A 19,023-nucleotide genomic window follows, 5' to 3' on the forward strand; every position below is an offset into this window, starting at 1 on the left:
TTTTTTTTTTTTTTTGGGTCCGGTCGTGGGGCCTGAACTCTGGGCCTGGGCGCTGTCCCTCAGCTCTTCAGCTCAAGGCTAGCGCTCTACCACTTTAGCCACAGCACCATTTCCGGCTTTTTTTCTTTTTGCTTATATGGTGCTGAGGAATCGAACCCAGGGCCTCAGGCGTGCAAGGCAAGCGCTCTACCACTGAGCCACCTTCCCAGCCCGTGACCCATATCTCCATAACTCTTTCATCTTGTATATATGAAATTCTATACTAATTCAATGACTTTGAACTACCATACTCAGATCCCAGACTCCTGAATAGCTAGAATTACAGGTGTGAGCTACTGGTGACTGGCGACTGGCATATATATATAGTAAACTGTACTTGGATAGAGTGCACTGATGCTCATCTGCATGTTTAATGTCTTAAGATTAGTAAATAGTAGGAAAACAATAAACAGTAGAATAGTTGAATGAATAAATATCAGAATATTAAAAAATTATCTCTGTTAAAATGTTTATTGTATATTAAAATATTTAGATTATAAAACAGAAACAATAGAAGGAAACAAAATATTTTCTTAAATTTTAAAACTAAATTTGATACTTTTAACATGAGCAATAAAATAAAATAGCTATTTTTCATTTTGTATAAAAACTCAGTTTTTGGTTATTTTTGAATAGTATTTTGAATTTTATTTGACCATATGACCTTGACTATCTGAACAAATTGAATTTACAACCCAACTAAGTTAAATAAACTAAAATAGTAAAGTAGTTTGAGGGCATAATATGCAAATACTCCTTATTTTTACAACAAATATCAGCTTCAGGGTTTTAGGTGAAACATGACTTATGTTCATAAGAGCAGATTTATTATTTTACATTGTAACCTGAGAACTTTAAATATTAAAATATTTATTAAGAAAATAGAAAATTACATACTTGAAGATTAAGAAATTATTATGTAATATGACCATATAAGATGGTGCTATGCAAAATGAACCCCAAGATAGGGACACAAGAGGTTTTTTCTTTGTCCCTGTTGTTTTTAATGTACTATGTGATATACATTTTTTTTTTGTTTCTTTTGTGTGTTCTTCCCCCATGATATATCCCCTGTTGTCACTGTATTTGATTCTGGTGCCCTGCAGCTTTTATATGCATTTTTCTAATTTGGGGAGGTGAAGGGAAATAACAAAATGCTGAAACAAGGATATAGGTTGACCCATTATAACAATAAAACGTACAAGACACTCTGTTGAAGACGAAGTGGTGGGGGTGTGTGAGGGAGGAGTTGGGGATGTGAGATATGGATAGTAGGGAAAAAACAAAGGGGTAACAATGTTGGATAGGAAATGTACTCATTACCTTATTCAGGCAACTGTAACCTTTCTGTACAGTATCTTTACAATTAATAAAAAGAAAAAGAAACTATTATGTAATATATTATAAAAGGCCCGATTGATCAGAAATACAAGGACCAGAGTAAGTATATATAATACAGTGTTAGTATAGACTATTCTTATAAGTATTGGATAACAGGAATGTATGAAAGCTGATGTTACTTAGGAGATATGGAATAAAAAGAGATGAATCTTGATAAGGTAGTAAGTAGCAATAAATTTGAAATTTATATACTATGAACTTTAATTTTGCTACTTATTTAATACTTGGTACATAGCAGGTATACTTCTGAGAATAAAATTCTGTTCAATATTTCATAATGTCTTCTCAACTCTATCTCACTGTAATATCTCTATTGCTGTTTCCTAAGTTTTTGTGCCTATATGACTTTAAGGATATACGTTTTCATCCTATATTTTTCTCTAGGCATTCACAAGGACAAAGATAAACCTCCCAGCTTCTCAGTTGTCCTTGAGACTTTGAGGCGTACCTTGACAGATTACCAGAACAAGCTGGAAGATGCATCTAATGAGGTAACACTTGCACTGTTTGGCTCCACACATTCAGCCTTCGGGCGGTACCAGTATGCATCCCTTGCTTGTTTCAAAGGTCAAAAAGATTGTGAATGTTGAACTGACAGCTTCACAGATACAAAAAATAAGAAATTGTCTGTCACTGTTCTTTCTTTAAGTATGGCCTTACAGTAGTGTCTCACAGTAGTGTCTCACGTTTTTGTAACTCAACAGGCATACTATTATTTTTAAAGTTAAAGTGACTCTGATACTTCTTGATCTTCATATTTTATGTTTTATTTTAATAAAAGGTGGTATAAGTCACTAAATATATGCTGTATTTAAATGTTAATATACTTTATGATGTGAAATAGCTAGTGGAAATTTAGGTTTAGTCTGTCTTTTAGTTTAAGAATTGTACAAACCAAAGTCTTAATAAAAAAAGATAATTTAGTTTTCATTCTCTAAGGGGAGTAAAGTGTTGTTGGAACTTTTAAAAAACAAATATCTGTTTGATGTAGTCAAGAAGCTTTTTAGTTTGCTGATTGAGAAAGCTCATGCCTATATTTATCATCTCATTTGTATTGTTTAATGTGTGAGTTGATAATTTTCTTGGGTATTAAAATGTTTTATAATTCATGCTTTAAAAATTAAAGAGTTTGTCTAGTCACATTTTATCAAATTAGCATATGAAGTAATTACATTAAACACAATTAGTAGGCAAAACAAAAGTGTTTAGCTAAAGATAAGAAACAGCAGTTTTAGTGTTTATCTTTCTTTTTTATAAACTGAAGGCCATAAAATCATTATATTGGTTAAGGCTTATTTTAGTTAGCTAAGCTGAACATAGAAGGAAAAGTGGGTCTTCTTAAAAATAAGCTTTAAGTGTTCAAAAAGCAAAGAAGAAAGTGACCATTGAAATAATTAAATTTCTATGAAGACAAATATTGCTAAGTCTTTCCCAGTGAGACAAGATAACCTGTATTGTTAGTAGTTATGAAACTCTTCTGAGGCCTAGGCCTCGAAGCTGCAGGGTAACTAGGAACATATTACCCACAGCGAATTGTTATTTGGGAGGATGAATGTCACATGATCTTCAGCACAGTTGAAAAGTCGACTCAGCAGGCTTTGGCTTAGTAATGTGCTTTGTTGTGAACTAGTGCCAGAGACAGCAGTGAGGAGACCAAGGGGGTGGCTGCAAAGAAAGCAAAAAGAGCAGTCTGACAGAAAGAAGAATGAACTGTCAAAGAAAATAAATCACAAGTGGTGCAGGACCAACTGATGACCTGCCACAAGCTTTCCCAGCAGGACTGCATGTGACTGACCCCAAAGTTGTCATATGGAGTGAGATACCAGTGAATACCCTCATGATGTATAGAAAAACAATCTTCTGCTCTGTTCTTTTTTTCTTTCCTTTAGATGCCAATGCTTTTGGCATTTTAGTCCAGTAGGATTTTAAGAATAAAGTTACATTTGTTTACAGTTAAGAATAAAAGCCTTTCAGACATCTAGTAAAAATACAATAATAACATAGCTGACATTTTAAGGTTGAATGCTTTCTTTGCTTTTTAGCCATGTGAGCTTGTGACAGATTCTACACAGATTTAATCAAAAGAAGTATTGTTGATAGTATTTTTAACTGCTACTGAAATATTTGTGTATAGGTGGTAAAAAGCATTATGCGATTAATTGTTGAGTTGCCTATACTTGAAATATATAAAAAGTTACTTTTCTTTGTGTAGCTTAACCATATAAATGCTGCTAAGGAAAAGACATCTAATGAACTTGATTCTACCAAACAGAAGATTGAGTCTCACACTAAAAATATAAAGGTATTACAATTTAAAATAACTTCTGTATTAAGAAGTAAATATAGTTTTTGAGGAACTATTTTATAGGTACTTGAAGATATGTCTTAATAGTTTTAAAAAATGAAAGTATATTTGGATACACTTTTGTGTTGCTAATTAAAGTAACAATTTTATTTTCATTAAAAAAGTTTTAGGCTGGGATGTAGCTCAGTGGCAAAGCACCTGCCTAGCAAGTGCAACATCCTAGGTTTGATCCCCAGTACTAAAAAAGAAAAGACAAACAAAAAAAAATACAGTTAAAAAAAAGAAGCTTTGGCTACTGGAAAAATGTATTCTCTAACAAAATTATAATATCACAGATGCAAAAATGCTTTGAGATCTAATGTTCTTCTTTAGATATATATTAAACATATTTTATATGAACATATCTGTATTTGGAGTCAGTTTTTATTAGTTTACAGAAGAGCCATTGTTAATACCACAGCTAGCTAATGTCCAGGAAATTTTTTCTGTATGATTTTATATATTACATCTTTGGAATTTTTCATATTTTGTTCAGTATTGTTATAATTTCATTTTATTGGTGCATATTGAGTTTGTCATAAATATACTTGAATAGAACTTGTTAAGTTTAAGGAACAAAGTTGTTCAGCAGAGTTTTATGCCACGTATTTGAGATTTCTGTTACTATTTGAAGTACCATCAGAAGGTAAGTATTCTTATGTTAAATGTAAAGAGAATGACTTTAAAAATGTTATTGAAAGTTTCTAACCACCAAGTTACATGTTTATAATGAACTGAAAGATAAACTCCCTTTAGTGAACTTTTTTGGAATAAGACATCTTACTAATGCTTTATGTACAATTTAGAGCATATTTTCTCATTTTTAAGAAAAGCATTATATTTAGAACATTCAGTAAAGTACCTTAATGTTTAGCATTATATATGCAAATACTTGATTCTTCTGCATTCAAGCTTTGAAAATTTTCATTATATATTTTTGGCATTTTGGTCCAGTAGGATTTTAAGAATAAAGATATTGGAGTATCTCTCTATTTGGTGTCTCTGACAGGAACTTCAAGATAAACTGACTGATGTCCATAAAGAGCTAAGTCATTTACGTACTAAATGTGGAGACCGAGAAGCTTTAATAACCACTTTAAAATTGGAGCTACAAAATGTGCTGCACTGTTGGGAGAATGAAAAGTCACGAGCAGCCCAATGTGAAGGTGAACTGCAGAAACTTTCCCAGGCTTTCCACCAGGACACTGAGGTATTACCTGAGACAGATGGCTAAGAAAGACCTTTTACTCATCTCAGTTTTATGTATCAAATGGTTATTTTTACTTGTCTATGTGTTAATTATAAAAGTTCTGTGCTGAGTATTTTGAAATCTTCATGGCAGCTGCAAAATCAGTTATTCCATTATGCATAGGTCACCCTGGTTAGTGAGAAGAGTAACATGGCTTGGTTCTTCTATCAGTTAGACTATCAAATGCCTGCTATATTTCTAACAGTCCTTTCAAGGTTTTCTCTGTTTGACAGTGACAGAATTATTTCTTATTTCTATAATTTTGTTTGGTATGGTGGAGAGAAAAAAAAACAGACTTGGACTTGAATCCTGGTAATTTCTGTTTACAAACTGTCTGGCTATGGACAAACCACACAGCTTAGTCATTTTTACATCTCAGATTTTTTATTTGTAAAATAGGAATAAAAATCTGCTTTAATACATCTCTTTGGTTTCTAATTATAGAATATTAATAAAAATTTAGAAAAAAGTTTCAGAAAATTTTAACTTTGAATGTTCTGGAGAGTTATCAAGTTTTATTTACTAATAACTTTACAAAATACATCAATAACAAAAAGAGAGAATTTTAGTATTTTGAATGAGTCCATGTGAATGGCATTATTGCTTTATAGTTTCTTTTGCACATGGGACATAGAGCTAGTATAGCTGATAGAACTGTTTTATCTCAAGTTGTCCTGCATATTGAACTCATTACTGTAACAAATATGAACATGAATGCCAAGAGAGTAAAAAGGAAACATTCTTTCCACTCTTCTTACAGTCTGGGTTTTAAATTGTGTGCATATGAAAGGGTTGGAATTTTTCTACACATCAGATAATGATTAAAGTAAAGGAAACGAGAAGCCTGACTGTAATGTAAAGTCAGCATGTCTACAGCATTGTGGTTGGGTTCAACATGTGTGAATTGATTTTGGACTTGTGATGCCTCTTTCATGCCAAATGGATCATTATCGTGCTTGAGTTTTCACAGCCCACTCAAAAAGGACAAAATAGCAACACAATTAATTATTCTTGAGGATAAACTTCCTTGATGATGAACATGATCACATGGAAAAAATGATCACATGATCACATGGAGGAGCAAGATTGTAATGCCTGAATATTGTATTTTAGTAGTTATATTTAATAAGATTTTTGTATGTCTGAACCCAGTTAAAAATGCAAAACAATCTTTACCTGCACAGTACATATTTCTCAACTAAAGCTTGAAATTATGGCTGCATTTAAAAGTTTTGAGATTTGTATCTGAGCACTGATGTCTCATGCCTTTAATCCTTATCTATTTGTGAGGTTGAGAATGGGAGGATTGTGAATTGAAACTAGCCCAGGATAAAAAGATCTAGACATTCTGTTTACATGGAGGCAAACTGGATGCATTGGCATGGGCCTGTGATCCCAGGGAGAATAGGAGGCCTAAAAGTAGACAGATCAGGCACATGCCTGTTCAGGAAATGAAACTCTCCTAAAAAAATAACCAGTGACAAATGGTAAAGGATTGGAGGTGTGGCTAAGTAGTATGCCAGTCTAGCAAGTATGAGGTCTTGAGTTCAAACCACAATACTGCCAAAAATGTGTGTGTGTGTGTGTGATTAAATTTTTAGTTTTGGAAAAAAGTGAAGTAGCATATAAAGTGAATTATGTACATAATATATATATATAAATAAACAGGAAAACTACCCTTATAATGTCTAATTATCAACTTTTGCCTATGCTATATATTTTTTTAATGTAGAAGAATTTCTTTTTTTCTTCCTCATTTTTGTCCTTTGAAAAGTTTTTTACTCCTGATATGTTAAGATATCTTGAAAGAGTTTGTTTTATCCACAGAAAATATTCATTTTTGCAGCTTCACAATTGCTTTGTCCTTGAGTTCTGTGCTTTGGGACTGTAAATGAAATACCTTATAAAGGAAGTAATTTGATATTATATTAGGTAAGTCTTATGAGTTCAAGATAATGACTTCTAGGGAATAGGAGATCTTTTTAGGCCATTCAACAATATAGTTCTAAAGATATTTAAAAACATTTTCAATTGCATGTTTTTGAGAATATATCTTGAGTAGCTATTCAGTTTTGTTTAAAACCAGGTGCTTTGTAGTATTTAAACAGTTTCAGTTGCTTAGTTTGCCAAATACTATGTAAACTTGTTAGTGGGGAAAACAAATGAGCTTTTCTTTCCTATCTTTCATGCCACTGTCTGCTTTGCCTAAGGGACATGGGATAGCTTTCCTGTAGAAATCTCTGAAGTAGACAGAAAGCTAAGTAGTTGTGAACATATAAAATACAGATGTTGATATAACTTGTTCTTCATAAATGTTAGATAACACTCTTTTTAAAGATATATTTTATGAACCCAGGCGCCAGTGGCTCATACCTGTAATCCTAGCTACTCAGGTAGCTGAGATCTGAGGATTTCAGTTCAAAGCCAGTCTGGGCAGGAAACTCTGTGAGACTCTAATCTCCAATAAACCACTAGAAAATTGAAAGTGACACTGTGGCTTTGAGCTGAAGAGCTGAGGGACAGTGCCCAGGCCAAGAGTTCAAGTTCCATGACCAACCAAAAATATGTTAATCCATTTAATAAAATGTAAATATAACATTATAGAATTACCATATTCACTTCCAGTTCAAAGGTCTTAGAAACTTGTAGTTTATATACCTTGTGTTTAGAGCTAGGGAAGCGAAGACCCAAGCAGGAGCTTGCTCAGATCACATCCTTAGCAGCAGCAGTACTATGTCAGATTCCTGGTTTTCTGGCTTCTAATCAGGATTTGGTTTTGAATACTAAGTACAGACAATTCCCTGGATTATTTTTAATGATTGCTTTTGAGCATTGGAGAAGAAGGTCATCTAAATGTCAATACCTGAAAATTGATTATTTTGATTTCTGTTTGGTTTTTAATAATAAATTCTTCATGATATGTTTTGTATTTCAAAACAAAGCGTTTATCTTTTTTTTTTTCTTGCAGGAGAAGCTAACCTTCCTTCATACCTTATATCAGCACTTGGTAGCAGGCTGTGTGCTCATAAAACAACCAGAAGGCATACTGGATAAATTCTCTTGGTCTGAGCTTTGTGCAGTCTTGCAGGAGAATGTTGATGCTCTCATTGCAGACCTCAACAGGGCTAATGAGAAGGTAACTGTCCTCAGGCACCAGATACCTCTATTAAATTCAGTGACATTTGTCCACATCACAGTATCATTAAGAGGGGCTGACATTCATCTTATTTCAAAAAGAATTTGGGTGTTAATAATTCAGTACCATTAATTATAGCTTGTCTACAACTCAGTTTGATGCCATTGCTGTGGGCATGTAAATGTGACTGAAGTCTGTATGAAGTCTCTAAGCTCTACTTTCTGTGCAGGACATGCTAATACTACTAGCCAGTATTAGCCACAGGGACCTAATTAAAAGAAAATAAATTAATCTTACTGATGAAGCAATTCAAAGAACTTAGTCATTTACATTAATAAACCAACTCTTTATGTTAGTATAAAATAAAAACAAGATACAGTTATTCAAAACATTATATTAAAAAACCTTTGCTTAGGAAACAAGAAATGATATTTTAAAAATTACTTAGAAAAATTTAAATTATGTTTTGAACCTGTTTTTTCCCCAAATGCAAAAACTGTATATGAGAAAATGAAGCTAATTCATGCTAAAGAATGTGAGGTATGCATTTTGTAGAACAAAATATCAGTTTTTTATGGTTAATTTACCATTTACAAGCTTAGCAATTCAGTCTTTTCTAAAAAAGAAAAAATATTTAGATATAGAAAACAAAAATGGATTAGCAAATCAGCATAGGTCACTATTAAAGATGTTGTTTCTTGTCTTGATCTGTTGATCTGGTCAGAATTATGTTTGTGTGGTCTAGTTTCCAGATCTTAGTTACAATGACCTCAGCACTTAAGGGATAAGAAGAAAAAAATTATTTTGTAAGTTCTTTAAAATATACATAACAGTTTCTGTTGAAGGCTAAGTAAATGAAAAGGGTGAATATGGTTGAAGTAATTTATATATATGTATAAAAGTAAAACAATGAAATTATTTTAAGAAGTGGGGGACAAGTAGGAAAGAATGAAATTGATAAGGAGACATTATATGCCTGTATGGAAATGTAATAATGAAACACCTTTGCACAGTCAATATACTATTAAAGATGCTTTACTAATAAAATAACCTAATTTGAGGGTAAGATTTTATGTTGCTGAGCATTTTTCATTAGTCCTGTTGACAAACCCAACCATAGGCACTGAGAAGTAGGGCTGAGAAATGAAGGAATAAATTGTGAGAAGCACAGATGTTGTTTGTAATGGTCAAAGTGTGGATAATGGCTCTAAAATTACTGATAGTTAAAATGAGGATGTTCTAACCTTCTGAAATGATGATATGTTTTAAATAGTTTCTCATAGTTTTAAAATGTCACACATTTTGGAGGTTAAGGATTTTCTTTTTGTTGTTAAATAAAAACAATGGCAGGAATATTCTGCCTAATAAAGCATATATAAATATGTAAAGTATTTGTACATTTGTAAGTCTCATTTAAATATATCCTTTTCCATTAAGGTATCTGAATAGCTTGGGCTTTGTTTCCAGAAGTTAAGACTCTCTTAATTATCTTGGTAAAATTGATTATAGAATGAACCATTTTGTTAGAAACCAATCAAATTTGTTGTTTAAATATATAAATGGAACTTTCTGCTAAAATATGATAATATATCTTACTAATTCCTACTTCCTAATTTATGCTTTAATTTAAAATTTTATATGATTTAAAGGAATAACATATAGTAGGGAATTTTGGTTGTTTTTTGAAAGGAGGTGATGCAAACAAGTGATTTATTAGAAGCATCTTATTCTTCACTTCATTTCTCCTTATAGATAAACCACCTAGAATATATCTGCAAAAACAAGTCTGACACAATGAGAGAGCTTCAACAAACCCAGGAAGATACTTTTAACAAAGTGGCAGAACAGATCAAAGCCCAAGAGAGCTGCTGGCATAAACAAAAGAAGGAACTGGAACTGCAGTATTCTGAACTTCTCCTGGAAGTTCAGAAGAGGGCACAGGTATGCTGCTCGATAAAGAGCTTTAAAAAAATGGGCTCCTCAGCCTAACTCATACCCGAAGGTTTCTTTTTATTTTAATTTCAGATCAGTTTAACACTTTTTGAGACCATAACAACTTGTTGTTATGCAAACATCTGTGTGTGTGTGTGTGTGTGTGTGTGTGTGTGTGTGTGTATGTGTGTGTTAAGGATTTTTCTTTCACTGAAGTTTGGAAGATGAATTCTGGTTAAAACAGCCTGAGGTACAGTGGTCAATTAAATGCTAAATTGTATATCTTTTATTTATATTGAAAACAAAAAGTTAAGTGGTTTGGTAAAATATTTTCAGTGTTAGTCTAGGTATTAACTCCACTTATGGAGTTAATTTATGGAGGTTCTCATCTAACATTTGGCATTAAAATTTGTTATACCTATATTTTGAATATGAAATTTCCTCCAGAAGCTCAAGTATTGAATATTTGTATGTGATTGCCAACTCATGGCTTTGGGGAAGTGATTGGAATTCTGTGTGCTTTGCTGACCTAGTGATTGGATTAAACTCTTGATGGAATCATGACCGTATTATTGGAACATGGGTAAGAAAAAGTGGGACTTATTTGGAGGAGTAGGTCACCGGAGGTAGGCCTTAGAGAGAGAGATTTTTATTATATCCTGACTAGCTTCTCTTTACCTGTTTCCTGCCTACCATGAGCTGTTTTGCTCTACATGTCCTACTTCCCTCAGGCCAAGAATGATGGGACTAAGGAACCATGGAATAAATGCTTTGAAACAAAACCAAAGTCAGTCCTTCTTCCTTTAAGATGTTTTCTCAGGTATTTTATCAGTATGATGTCCAAAGGAATGAACATACCTTCTGACATTATAGGACAGTTCTATTACACACTAATTATGAAATGCATTATATCTTCTATGTTAGATTTGATTGGGTGGTTAACATAACCATATTTTTCTCATACAAATTATTGTCATCATTATTTATATTGTTAACTATTTTCCCTATCTTTCAGGAGCAATATAACATTTTTGTTTTGATAAACCTCAAATTTTCAATGTTTAATATTGATTTCTTTTTTTCTTTTTGGTGTAGTATGTGAGAATTCTCTGCCTAAATGTGTGATCATTAAAATTGAATTTTAGTTATTTTGTAGGTTTTATATATAGATCCATGATCAATTTTGAGTTAATTTTTGTAAAGATGTGAACTATGCATTGAGGTCTTTTTGCATATAGATATTAATTATTCTAGTTTTATTGGTTGAAAAGACATGTCCTTTCTATATTGAATTTTCTTTGTACTTTTGTACAAAATCAATTCACAGTGTTTGTATATGTGTGTCTATTTCTGAATGTATCTGTTTTTTTCAATACTCCACTGACTTCATTATTGTAGCTTTTTTAAGTCTTTAAATTAGATAATATGAATCATCCAAATTTTTCATTTTTCTATATGTTTGAATCCATTTTACTATAAATGTACAAGAGGGCATAGCAAATCAATTTTTGATGAGAGCCAGCCATCACAAATGCTGAAGTTTTAGGAGGAACTCTCACTGAAGATTTTCCTGAAAATAATTTATCCACACCCAGAATTTTCATCCATGTTTTTGCAAATTGAAAGTACCATTTTTAATTATTCCTAAAAGTATATTAATATTATATATTGGAATATAGTCTATATACAATGTGCATACTTTGATTTTTCATCAAATATAATTTAATACACTGCAATGACTCATTTTGGGTCTATATTTTGTTACTTATTTTATAATACATAATATAGGACAAATTTTATTTTAGAAAATTTTGTTATCATTAATTCTCCACATTTGCCTTCCCTAAAGGCTACAATGCAAATACAAATATTTTCACTTCACATTTCTTAATAGATTTTCAAAAATTGTCTTGATAAGAATGGAAGATATAAAGTTATTACATAGGATTGTGGAGGATGTTTGGTGTCAGATGGGCAGAACCTTTAGTAGAGGCCATCTGTTAATAAATTAATGGTTAGTAAAGGGAGCTCAACTAGTAAGAACAATTTTGACATTTGAATTGCATTTTTATTCTTTGCTGGTTCTGGGGCTTAAACTCAGGGCCTGTGGATTCTCTCTCTCTCTCTTTGTCTCTCTTCTTTCCTCTCCTCTCTTCTCCCTCCATTTCTCTCCCTCCCTCCCTCCCTCCCTTCCTTCCTTCCTATCTCCCTTTTATTCTCTGTCTCTTTCCTTTCTCCCTTTTATTCTCTCTCTCTCTCTCTCTGCCTCTCTCCCTCCCTTCCTTCCTTTCTTTCTTTTTCTCTCTCTCTTTTCTTTCTTTCTTTTCTTTCCTTCTTTTTTTGTTTTTTGGGTCCAGTCATGGGGCCTGAACTCTGGGCCTAGGCGCTGTCCCTCAGCTCTTCAGCTAAAAGCTAACGCTCTACCACTTGAGCCACAGCGCCACTTCCAGCTTTTTTCTTTTTGCTTATGTGGTGCTGAGGAACCGAACCCAGGGCCTCATGCATGCAAGGCAAGCGCTCTACCACTGAGCCACCTTCCCAGCCCCTTTCTTTCTTTCTTTCGTTCATTCTTTCGTTCTTTCTTCTTGCTTGTTTGCTTTCTCTCTTTCCCTCCCCCTCTCTCCTTTCCTTCCTTCCTTCCTCTTTCTCTCCCTTTCTCTCTCTCTCTCTCTCTGTCTTTCTCTCTCTGTCTCTCTGTCTCTTTCCTCTCTCTTTTTCTCTTTCTCTCTCCATTTCCCTATTTCTCTTTTTTTATTTTCCTTCCTTCCTTTTCTCTCTCTCTCTCTTTCTTTCTTTCTTTCTTTTCTCTCTCTGTCTTTTTCTTTCCTCTCTCTTTCTCTCCCTTTCCCTCTATTTCCCTCTCTTTCTCTCTCTCCCTTTCTCTCCTTCCTTCCTTCCTTCCTTCCTCTTTTTTTCTGTCTCTCTGCCTTTCTCTTTTCTTTCTTTTTCTCTTTTTCTTTCTCACTCTCTCCCCTTCCTTCCTTCCTTCCTTCCTTCCTTCCTTCCTTCCTTCCTTCCTTCCTTCCTTCCTCTTTCTTTCTCTGTCTCTCTGCCTTTCTCTTTTCTTTCTTTCTCTTTTTCTTTTTCTCTTTTTCTCATTCTCTCCCCTTCCTTCCTTCTTTCCTTCCTTCCTTCCTTCCTCTTTCTTTCTTTCTCTGTCTCTCTGCCTTTCTCTTTTCTTTCTTTCTCTTTTTCTTTCTCACTCTCTCCCCTTCCTTCCTTCCTTCCTTCCTTCCTTCCTTCCTTCCTTCCTTCCTCCATCCCCCCTCCCCTCCCCCTCTTTCTTTTTCTCTTTCTCTCTGCTTCTTTCTGTTTCTCTTTTTCTTTCTTCTCTCTTTCTCTTTCCTTCCTTCCTCCTTCCTCCCTTTCGTTTCTAGGCTAGCACTCTACAAATTGAGCTACAGATTCATGTCTGGCTTTTTAGTGGCTAATTGGAGATAAGAGTCTTGGAATTTCCTGGGCTGGCTTTTTGGACCATGATCCTAAGATGTCAGCCTTCTGAGTAGCTAGGATAATAGCATGAGCCACTGAAGTCTGGCTTTTGAATTGCTTTTATCTGAAAATAGAGTTATTTATAAAACCTTTCAATTTATATGTGTATATGTATGTATCGTGTATTATGTATGTATTGTGTGTGATACTGGATTTAAAACTCAGGGCCTCATGCTTGCTAGGCAAGTGCTCTACAAGTTGAATCATACCTGTATATACAGGTTTTAAAATAGCTTAAATGCTATTAAATATATAAAACTTACTGAGATGATAGTTTGATTTTGGTATTATAGCATATTTTAACTTCAGTTGTAGTAAACTGGCCATGTGATAGAGTAATTCTTGATATTAAATAATTGGAGACATTTTGTAATTGTATGTCATGTGTTCATTTTCCTGAAGTACTACATTATATTCCATTTTTATTTATTTATTTATATATATTCCATTTTAAACTCTGTTTTTGTCATCTTAATACTTATATACTTGTTTCTACTGAAAAAGGTTGAATTAGTGAATGTTGTTTTTAGAAATAAAGATTTTTCACCATTTGTTAAATAGGGGTAACATTTTTTGTAATATTTATTATGAATACTTTAGCTTATGAGTTCAGAGTGGAGACAAAACTGAAAGAGAGGCTAATTATAAAATATTGAATTTTATTTTTCTGTTATGGTTTTAAGAGTGGATTTGGTTAAATATTGAGCATTTTTTTTATAAGTGAAATTCCAAAATATATTTACAGATAAAGTAGAGCTTGTTGATACCGTTGGAGGATAGAGTTCCTTAAGATATACATGCTGTCATGAAATGATTCAGAGTTTGATACACTTGTTAATATTCAAAGATTTTTTTTTCTTTTTTTCTGGTCATGGGCCATAAATTCTAGGCTTGAGCACTGTTCCTGAGCTCCTTTTGCTCAAGGTTAGTGCTCTACTACTTTGAATCATAGCTCTACTTCCAGCTTTTTCAGTGACTAATTGAAGATAAGAGTCTCATGGAGTTTCCTGCCCTAGTTGGCTTTGAACCATGATCCTCAGATCTCAGCCTCCTGAGTATTTAGGATTATAGGCTTGAGCCATCAGAGCCTGGCTTCGTACACCAAGTTTTTTTTAATTAAAAAAATTTTATTGTCAAGGTGATGTAGATGGGTTACAGTTACATAAGTAAGGTGTGATTACTTTTCTTGTTTAATTTGTTTGTACACCAAGTTTTAATGGACTGAGTTGTGAGAGGGTACTTCTAATGAAACTTTGGAAAAGTGTTTTTGTTTTCCCCATAAATACTTTATAATTAAATTTGGTTGTTAATAATGCTATGTTTTTATGGGGATTGAGTGTGTATATATGGCATATATGGCATATATATACAGTGTATACACACACACATATATAGGTATAATATGTATATAGTGTATATATGTACATATATACACATATATAAATATATATATATATATATATATATACCCACCAGATAAAATAGCTAAGATCATATGGTAATTATATGTTTAAATTTGAGGAACTACAAAGCTATTCTAGAAATGTAACTGGATCAGTTTACATATTCCTTAACAATGAATAATCCACAGTTTCTCCACCAAATGTCCCTTAATTTTAAGCAGAGAAATATGTGCATTATAGGAGAGACTGGTAATTTGTGTTTGTTACATTTTTCATTACAAACAAGACCACACTAAAGCTACCAGCTCGACTATGTTTATTGCAGCATTATTTACCATAGCTAAGATATGGAACCAACCCAGATGCCCCTCAGTAGATGAATGGATCAAGAAAATGTGGTATATATACACGATGGAATTCTATGCTTCCATCAGAAAGAATGACATTGCCCCATTTGTTAGGAAATGGAAAGACTTGGAACAAATTATATTAAGTGAAGTAAGCCAGGCCAAAAGAAACATAGGTCCCAGGGTTTCCCTTATTTGCAATAACTAGTATATGTCTGAGTCAAGCAGAAAAGGTCATATAAGTTGATGTTAGGGGAATGAACCCCAAGGTAAGTATTCAAATGTTTTTTTTTCCTTTCATGGAATTGTTTCTATCATATTTATAAGATGATTTCTATGTTGCTTTGTATGTCCCTCCCCCACAGTATAACCCATACTTTCACTGTATTTGATGTTGGTATAATTTGTGGAGGGGAAGGGAAAAAATAATCGTTTAACTAGGGATACAGGTGGACCCATTGCAACAATGAGATGTACAAGTCATTATGTCAAAAAACGAACTTTACAACTTTGGTGGGGGGTGGGGGGAGGATTGGTTTGTGGGGGGTGGGAGGAGTATGGGAATGGATGGCAAGGGGAAACAACAAGGAGGCAACAATGCTTGATAAGAAATGTACTTGTTATCTTGCCCATGTAATTGTAACTCCTCTGTACGGTATTCTCACAATAAAAATAAAATAAAATAAAATAAAAAAAACTAAAAAAAGAAGATATTTTAAATGAAGTTGTATAATAAGACCTTTTAAATGTTAAAGTATCATTGTATGCCATTTGTAATTTGTGCCTACAAGAACAAACATAAGTGATTAATAATTTCATTTCCTCCAGGTGCCTGTGGCTCATACCTCTAATCCTAGCTACTTAGGAGGCTGAGATCTGTGGATTGCGTTCAAAGCCAGCCTAGGCAGAAAAGTCACTAGAGATTCTTTTTTTTTTTTTGGGTCCAGTCGTGGGGCCTGAACTCTGGGCCTGGGTGCTGTCCCTCAGCTCTTTTGCTCAAGGCTAGCGCTCTACCACTTGAGCAACAGCGCCACTTCTGGCTTTTTTTCTTTTTGCTTATGTGGTGCTGGGGAATCGAACCCAGGGCCTCATGCATACAAGGCAAGTGCTCTACCACTGAGCCACCTTCCCAGCCCTAGAGATTCTTATCTCCAATTAACCACTAAAAAACTGGAAGTGGGACTGTGGCTCAAAGTGGTAGAGTGCTAGCCTTGAGCAAAAGAGCTCAGGGACAGCGTCCAAGCCCTGAGTTTTAGGCCCATGACTGATGACAAAAAAAAAAAAAAAAAAAAAACTTCCTAGGCAATTATCTGATTTCTTGCTTAAAGTCTCAAAGTTCATGGAGTTCTGAAAAAAATAAAGCATCTCCAAAGTCTTGTATTTTGGGAAGTACATGTTTCCATAAAGGAAGAAATTGTCCTTTCTCTTTATTTTGGATGAACTTTGAAATTATCAGCAGAGAAAGGAAAATTAGTGAAATTACATAGTATTTTTGTTATATAAGGAATCTATATGAAAGACAGAATCACATAGATCGCATTTCTGTTTTTTAAAGAAAATTTCAGTGTAGAGGCTGAGAAGGTAGCTCAGTGGTAGAGTGCTTGCCTTGCATGCATGAGGCCCTGGGTTCGATTCCCCAGCACCACATAAGCAAAAAGAAAAAAGCTGGAAGTGGCTCTGTGGCTCAAGTGGTAGAGCGCTAGCCTTGAGCTGGAGAGCTGAGGGACAGCGCACAGGCCCAGAGTTCAGGTCCCACAACTGGACCCCCCCCCCAAAAAAAGAAAATTTCAGGGTAGAATACAAGTTTTAGGTGGGAGTTTGAGGATTTGGTGTGTGTGTGTGTGTGTGTGTGTGTTTGTGTGTGTGTGTACACACATGCACATGCCCTGATTCTGGAGCTTGTCCTTGAGATTATTATTTTTTTTTCTTAAGGGTAGCACTCTATGTCAGCTTCACTTTTGTCAAAATGGCTACTGCCTGGGTTCTCCTGGAACAGAGATCCTCATATTTCAGCCTCCTGAGTATAAGATTGCAGCCACAAGTCACTGGCACCAAGTTGAGGATGTTATTTGTTGAGAATAAGCATAGTAAGGAACAGATTATTTTAGTACTAGGGATGCTTTTGTACCATATAAAAATAATGCTCCTTTATGTTTGTTTCGGTGGATAACTCTGGATTTTTTAAAGGCAAATTTACTCTATATTCTAGCCCCATCATCAAACCAGCTTTGTTCTTCAAAAATAATTCACAGTAAATAATGCATACATCTGAAAGTCCCTCTAGAAAGTCAGAATTAATTTAAAGAAGAATTTTGACATCTTATTAGGTTCTAAAATATATGTGGAAGTTCTCTCCCTCTTTTATTATATTGTATTTTCTTTTTTAACTTATAAAGTATTTTTGTTGTATTAGGTATTAATTCAGTGCTTGTAATGACTAAAACACTATGCTAAAGCACTAGGGACATTAAAAAAGATTATTCAGTATTTGTTAAATACCTTTGGTGTGTAGAGTTGTGTGATACATTCTACAATAAATAATTTTTCCTTTGCTAAAGGAACTAGTAGTCTATTTTATTTCAGAGACAGAGTATCTACATACACATGAACTCCATAAGTAAAAAGTATAAAAATTAAATGCCTGAGTGCTTTTTTATGTTCAGAGCAAGTCAAGATTAGTGTGAATGAGAATGATAGTAAAAATGTTTCATAGAATAGACAGGTGAAATGGGCTCTGAAAATCATTCCAATTCAAATTATGTGAGGAGAGATGGAAGGGCAGGACCTAGGGACAGTAGATAAAGAACATGTTAAAATGTGAAAAGACATAGTAAGGTTAAAGTCTGGATGATAAATGAATGAATAGACAAACATTTCATTTCCCTGTATCACTGAGGATAGTGAGAGAAGGGAAAAACATGTGGGATGTTGTGACCGGCAGAAAAAATCTTGATTCAGCAGAGACAACAAGATTATAATAGGAGTAGGTAAACCCAGCTGAAGAACCTTGGGCAGATTAGTCTTTTAAAGCTCAATTTCATTATTTAGAAAATTGAACTAGCTTCTCAGTCTAGTTGGAAGTGGACCAGTTTTACATTGTGTAGGAGTTTACCATTTCTTATGTGTTAAAATGAACTGAGTCTTTTCCATTGTGGGCCTTGTAGGTCTTCTTCAACAATCTATTTGATTTGGAACTAGTAGTTTGAATATTATTTTGATATATTTAAACTATTTGGAACTAGTAGTTTTGAATATTATTTTGATATATTTAAACTATTATTGAGCAATATAAAAAACCTGAGGTATTTCCTCATGAAGAGTTATTTTTGTTGAATAATTGAGACACATAAGAATCTACTCAAGACTCAGCACCACGAGAGGCTAGTCTGTCTTTTGAGAGGTTTTCTAAATTTTCCTTTTTCCTTTAATTGAATAGTTGAGATTGATTTTGGAGAGAGTATGGAATTAGCCTTTGAAATTTCTACTTGCTCCTGGCGTTCTACCCACAGTCCCTGTAATGCTATACTATGGTAATCTTAATTGAAGTTTGTGATTCTCATAGCCACTTACTAAGGATAATAATGTTCCTTTATAATAATGCCTTCTTATAACCTTCCTTAGTTTAACACATAAAATTTTCTTTTTTTGGTTGGTGGTGGGGCTTGAACTCTGGGCTTGGG

At 33.8% G+C, this 19,023-nt stretch overlaps 1 protein-coding gene across 1 annotated transcript in view; it reads left to right on the forward strand.

The window, feature by feature from the left end:
* Ccdc171 (coiled-coil domain containing 171) overlaps positions 1 to 19,023 on the forward strand; it is a 310,385-nt gene that overhangs the window by 107,974 nt on the left and 183,388 nt on the right. Inside the window, exons 11-15 of the mRNA XM_013020745.1 lie at positions 1,825 to 1,931; positions 3,653 to 3,742; positions 4,794 to 4,994; positions 8,002 to 8,169; positions 9,922 to 10,110. Of these exons, the coding sequence (XP_012876199.1) occupies positions 1,825 to 1,931; positions 3,653 to 3,742; positions 4,794 to 4,994; positions 8,002 to 8,169; positions 9,922 to 10,110 (755 nt within the window). The remainder of the gene's footprint in view (positions 1 to 1,824; positions 1,932 to 3,652; positions 3,743 to 4,793; positions 4,995 to 8,001; positions 8,170 to 9,921; positions 10,111 to 19,023) is intronic.

This window comes from Dipodomys ordii, unplaced genomic scaffold (assembly GCF_000151885.1).
Source record: "Dipodomys ordii isolate 6190 unplaced genomic scaffold, Dord_2.0 Scaffold53, whole genome shotgun sequence".
In the NCBI taxonomy this organism is placed as follows: domain Eukaryota; kingdom Metazoa; phylum Chordata; class Mammalia; order Rodentia; family Heteromyidae; genus Dipodomys; species Dipodomys ordii.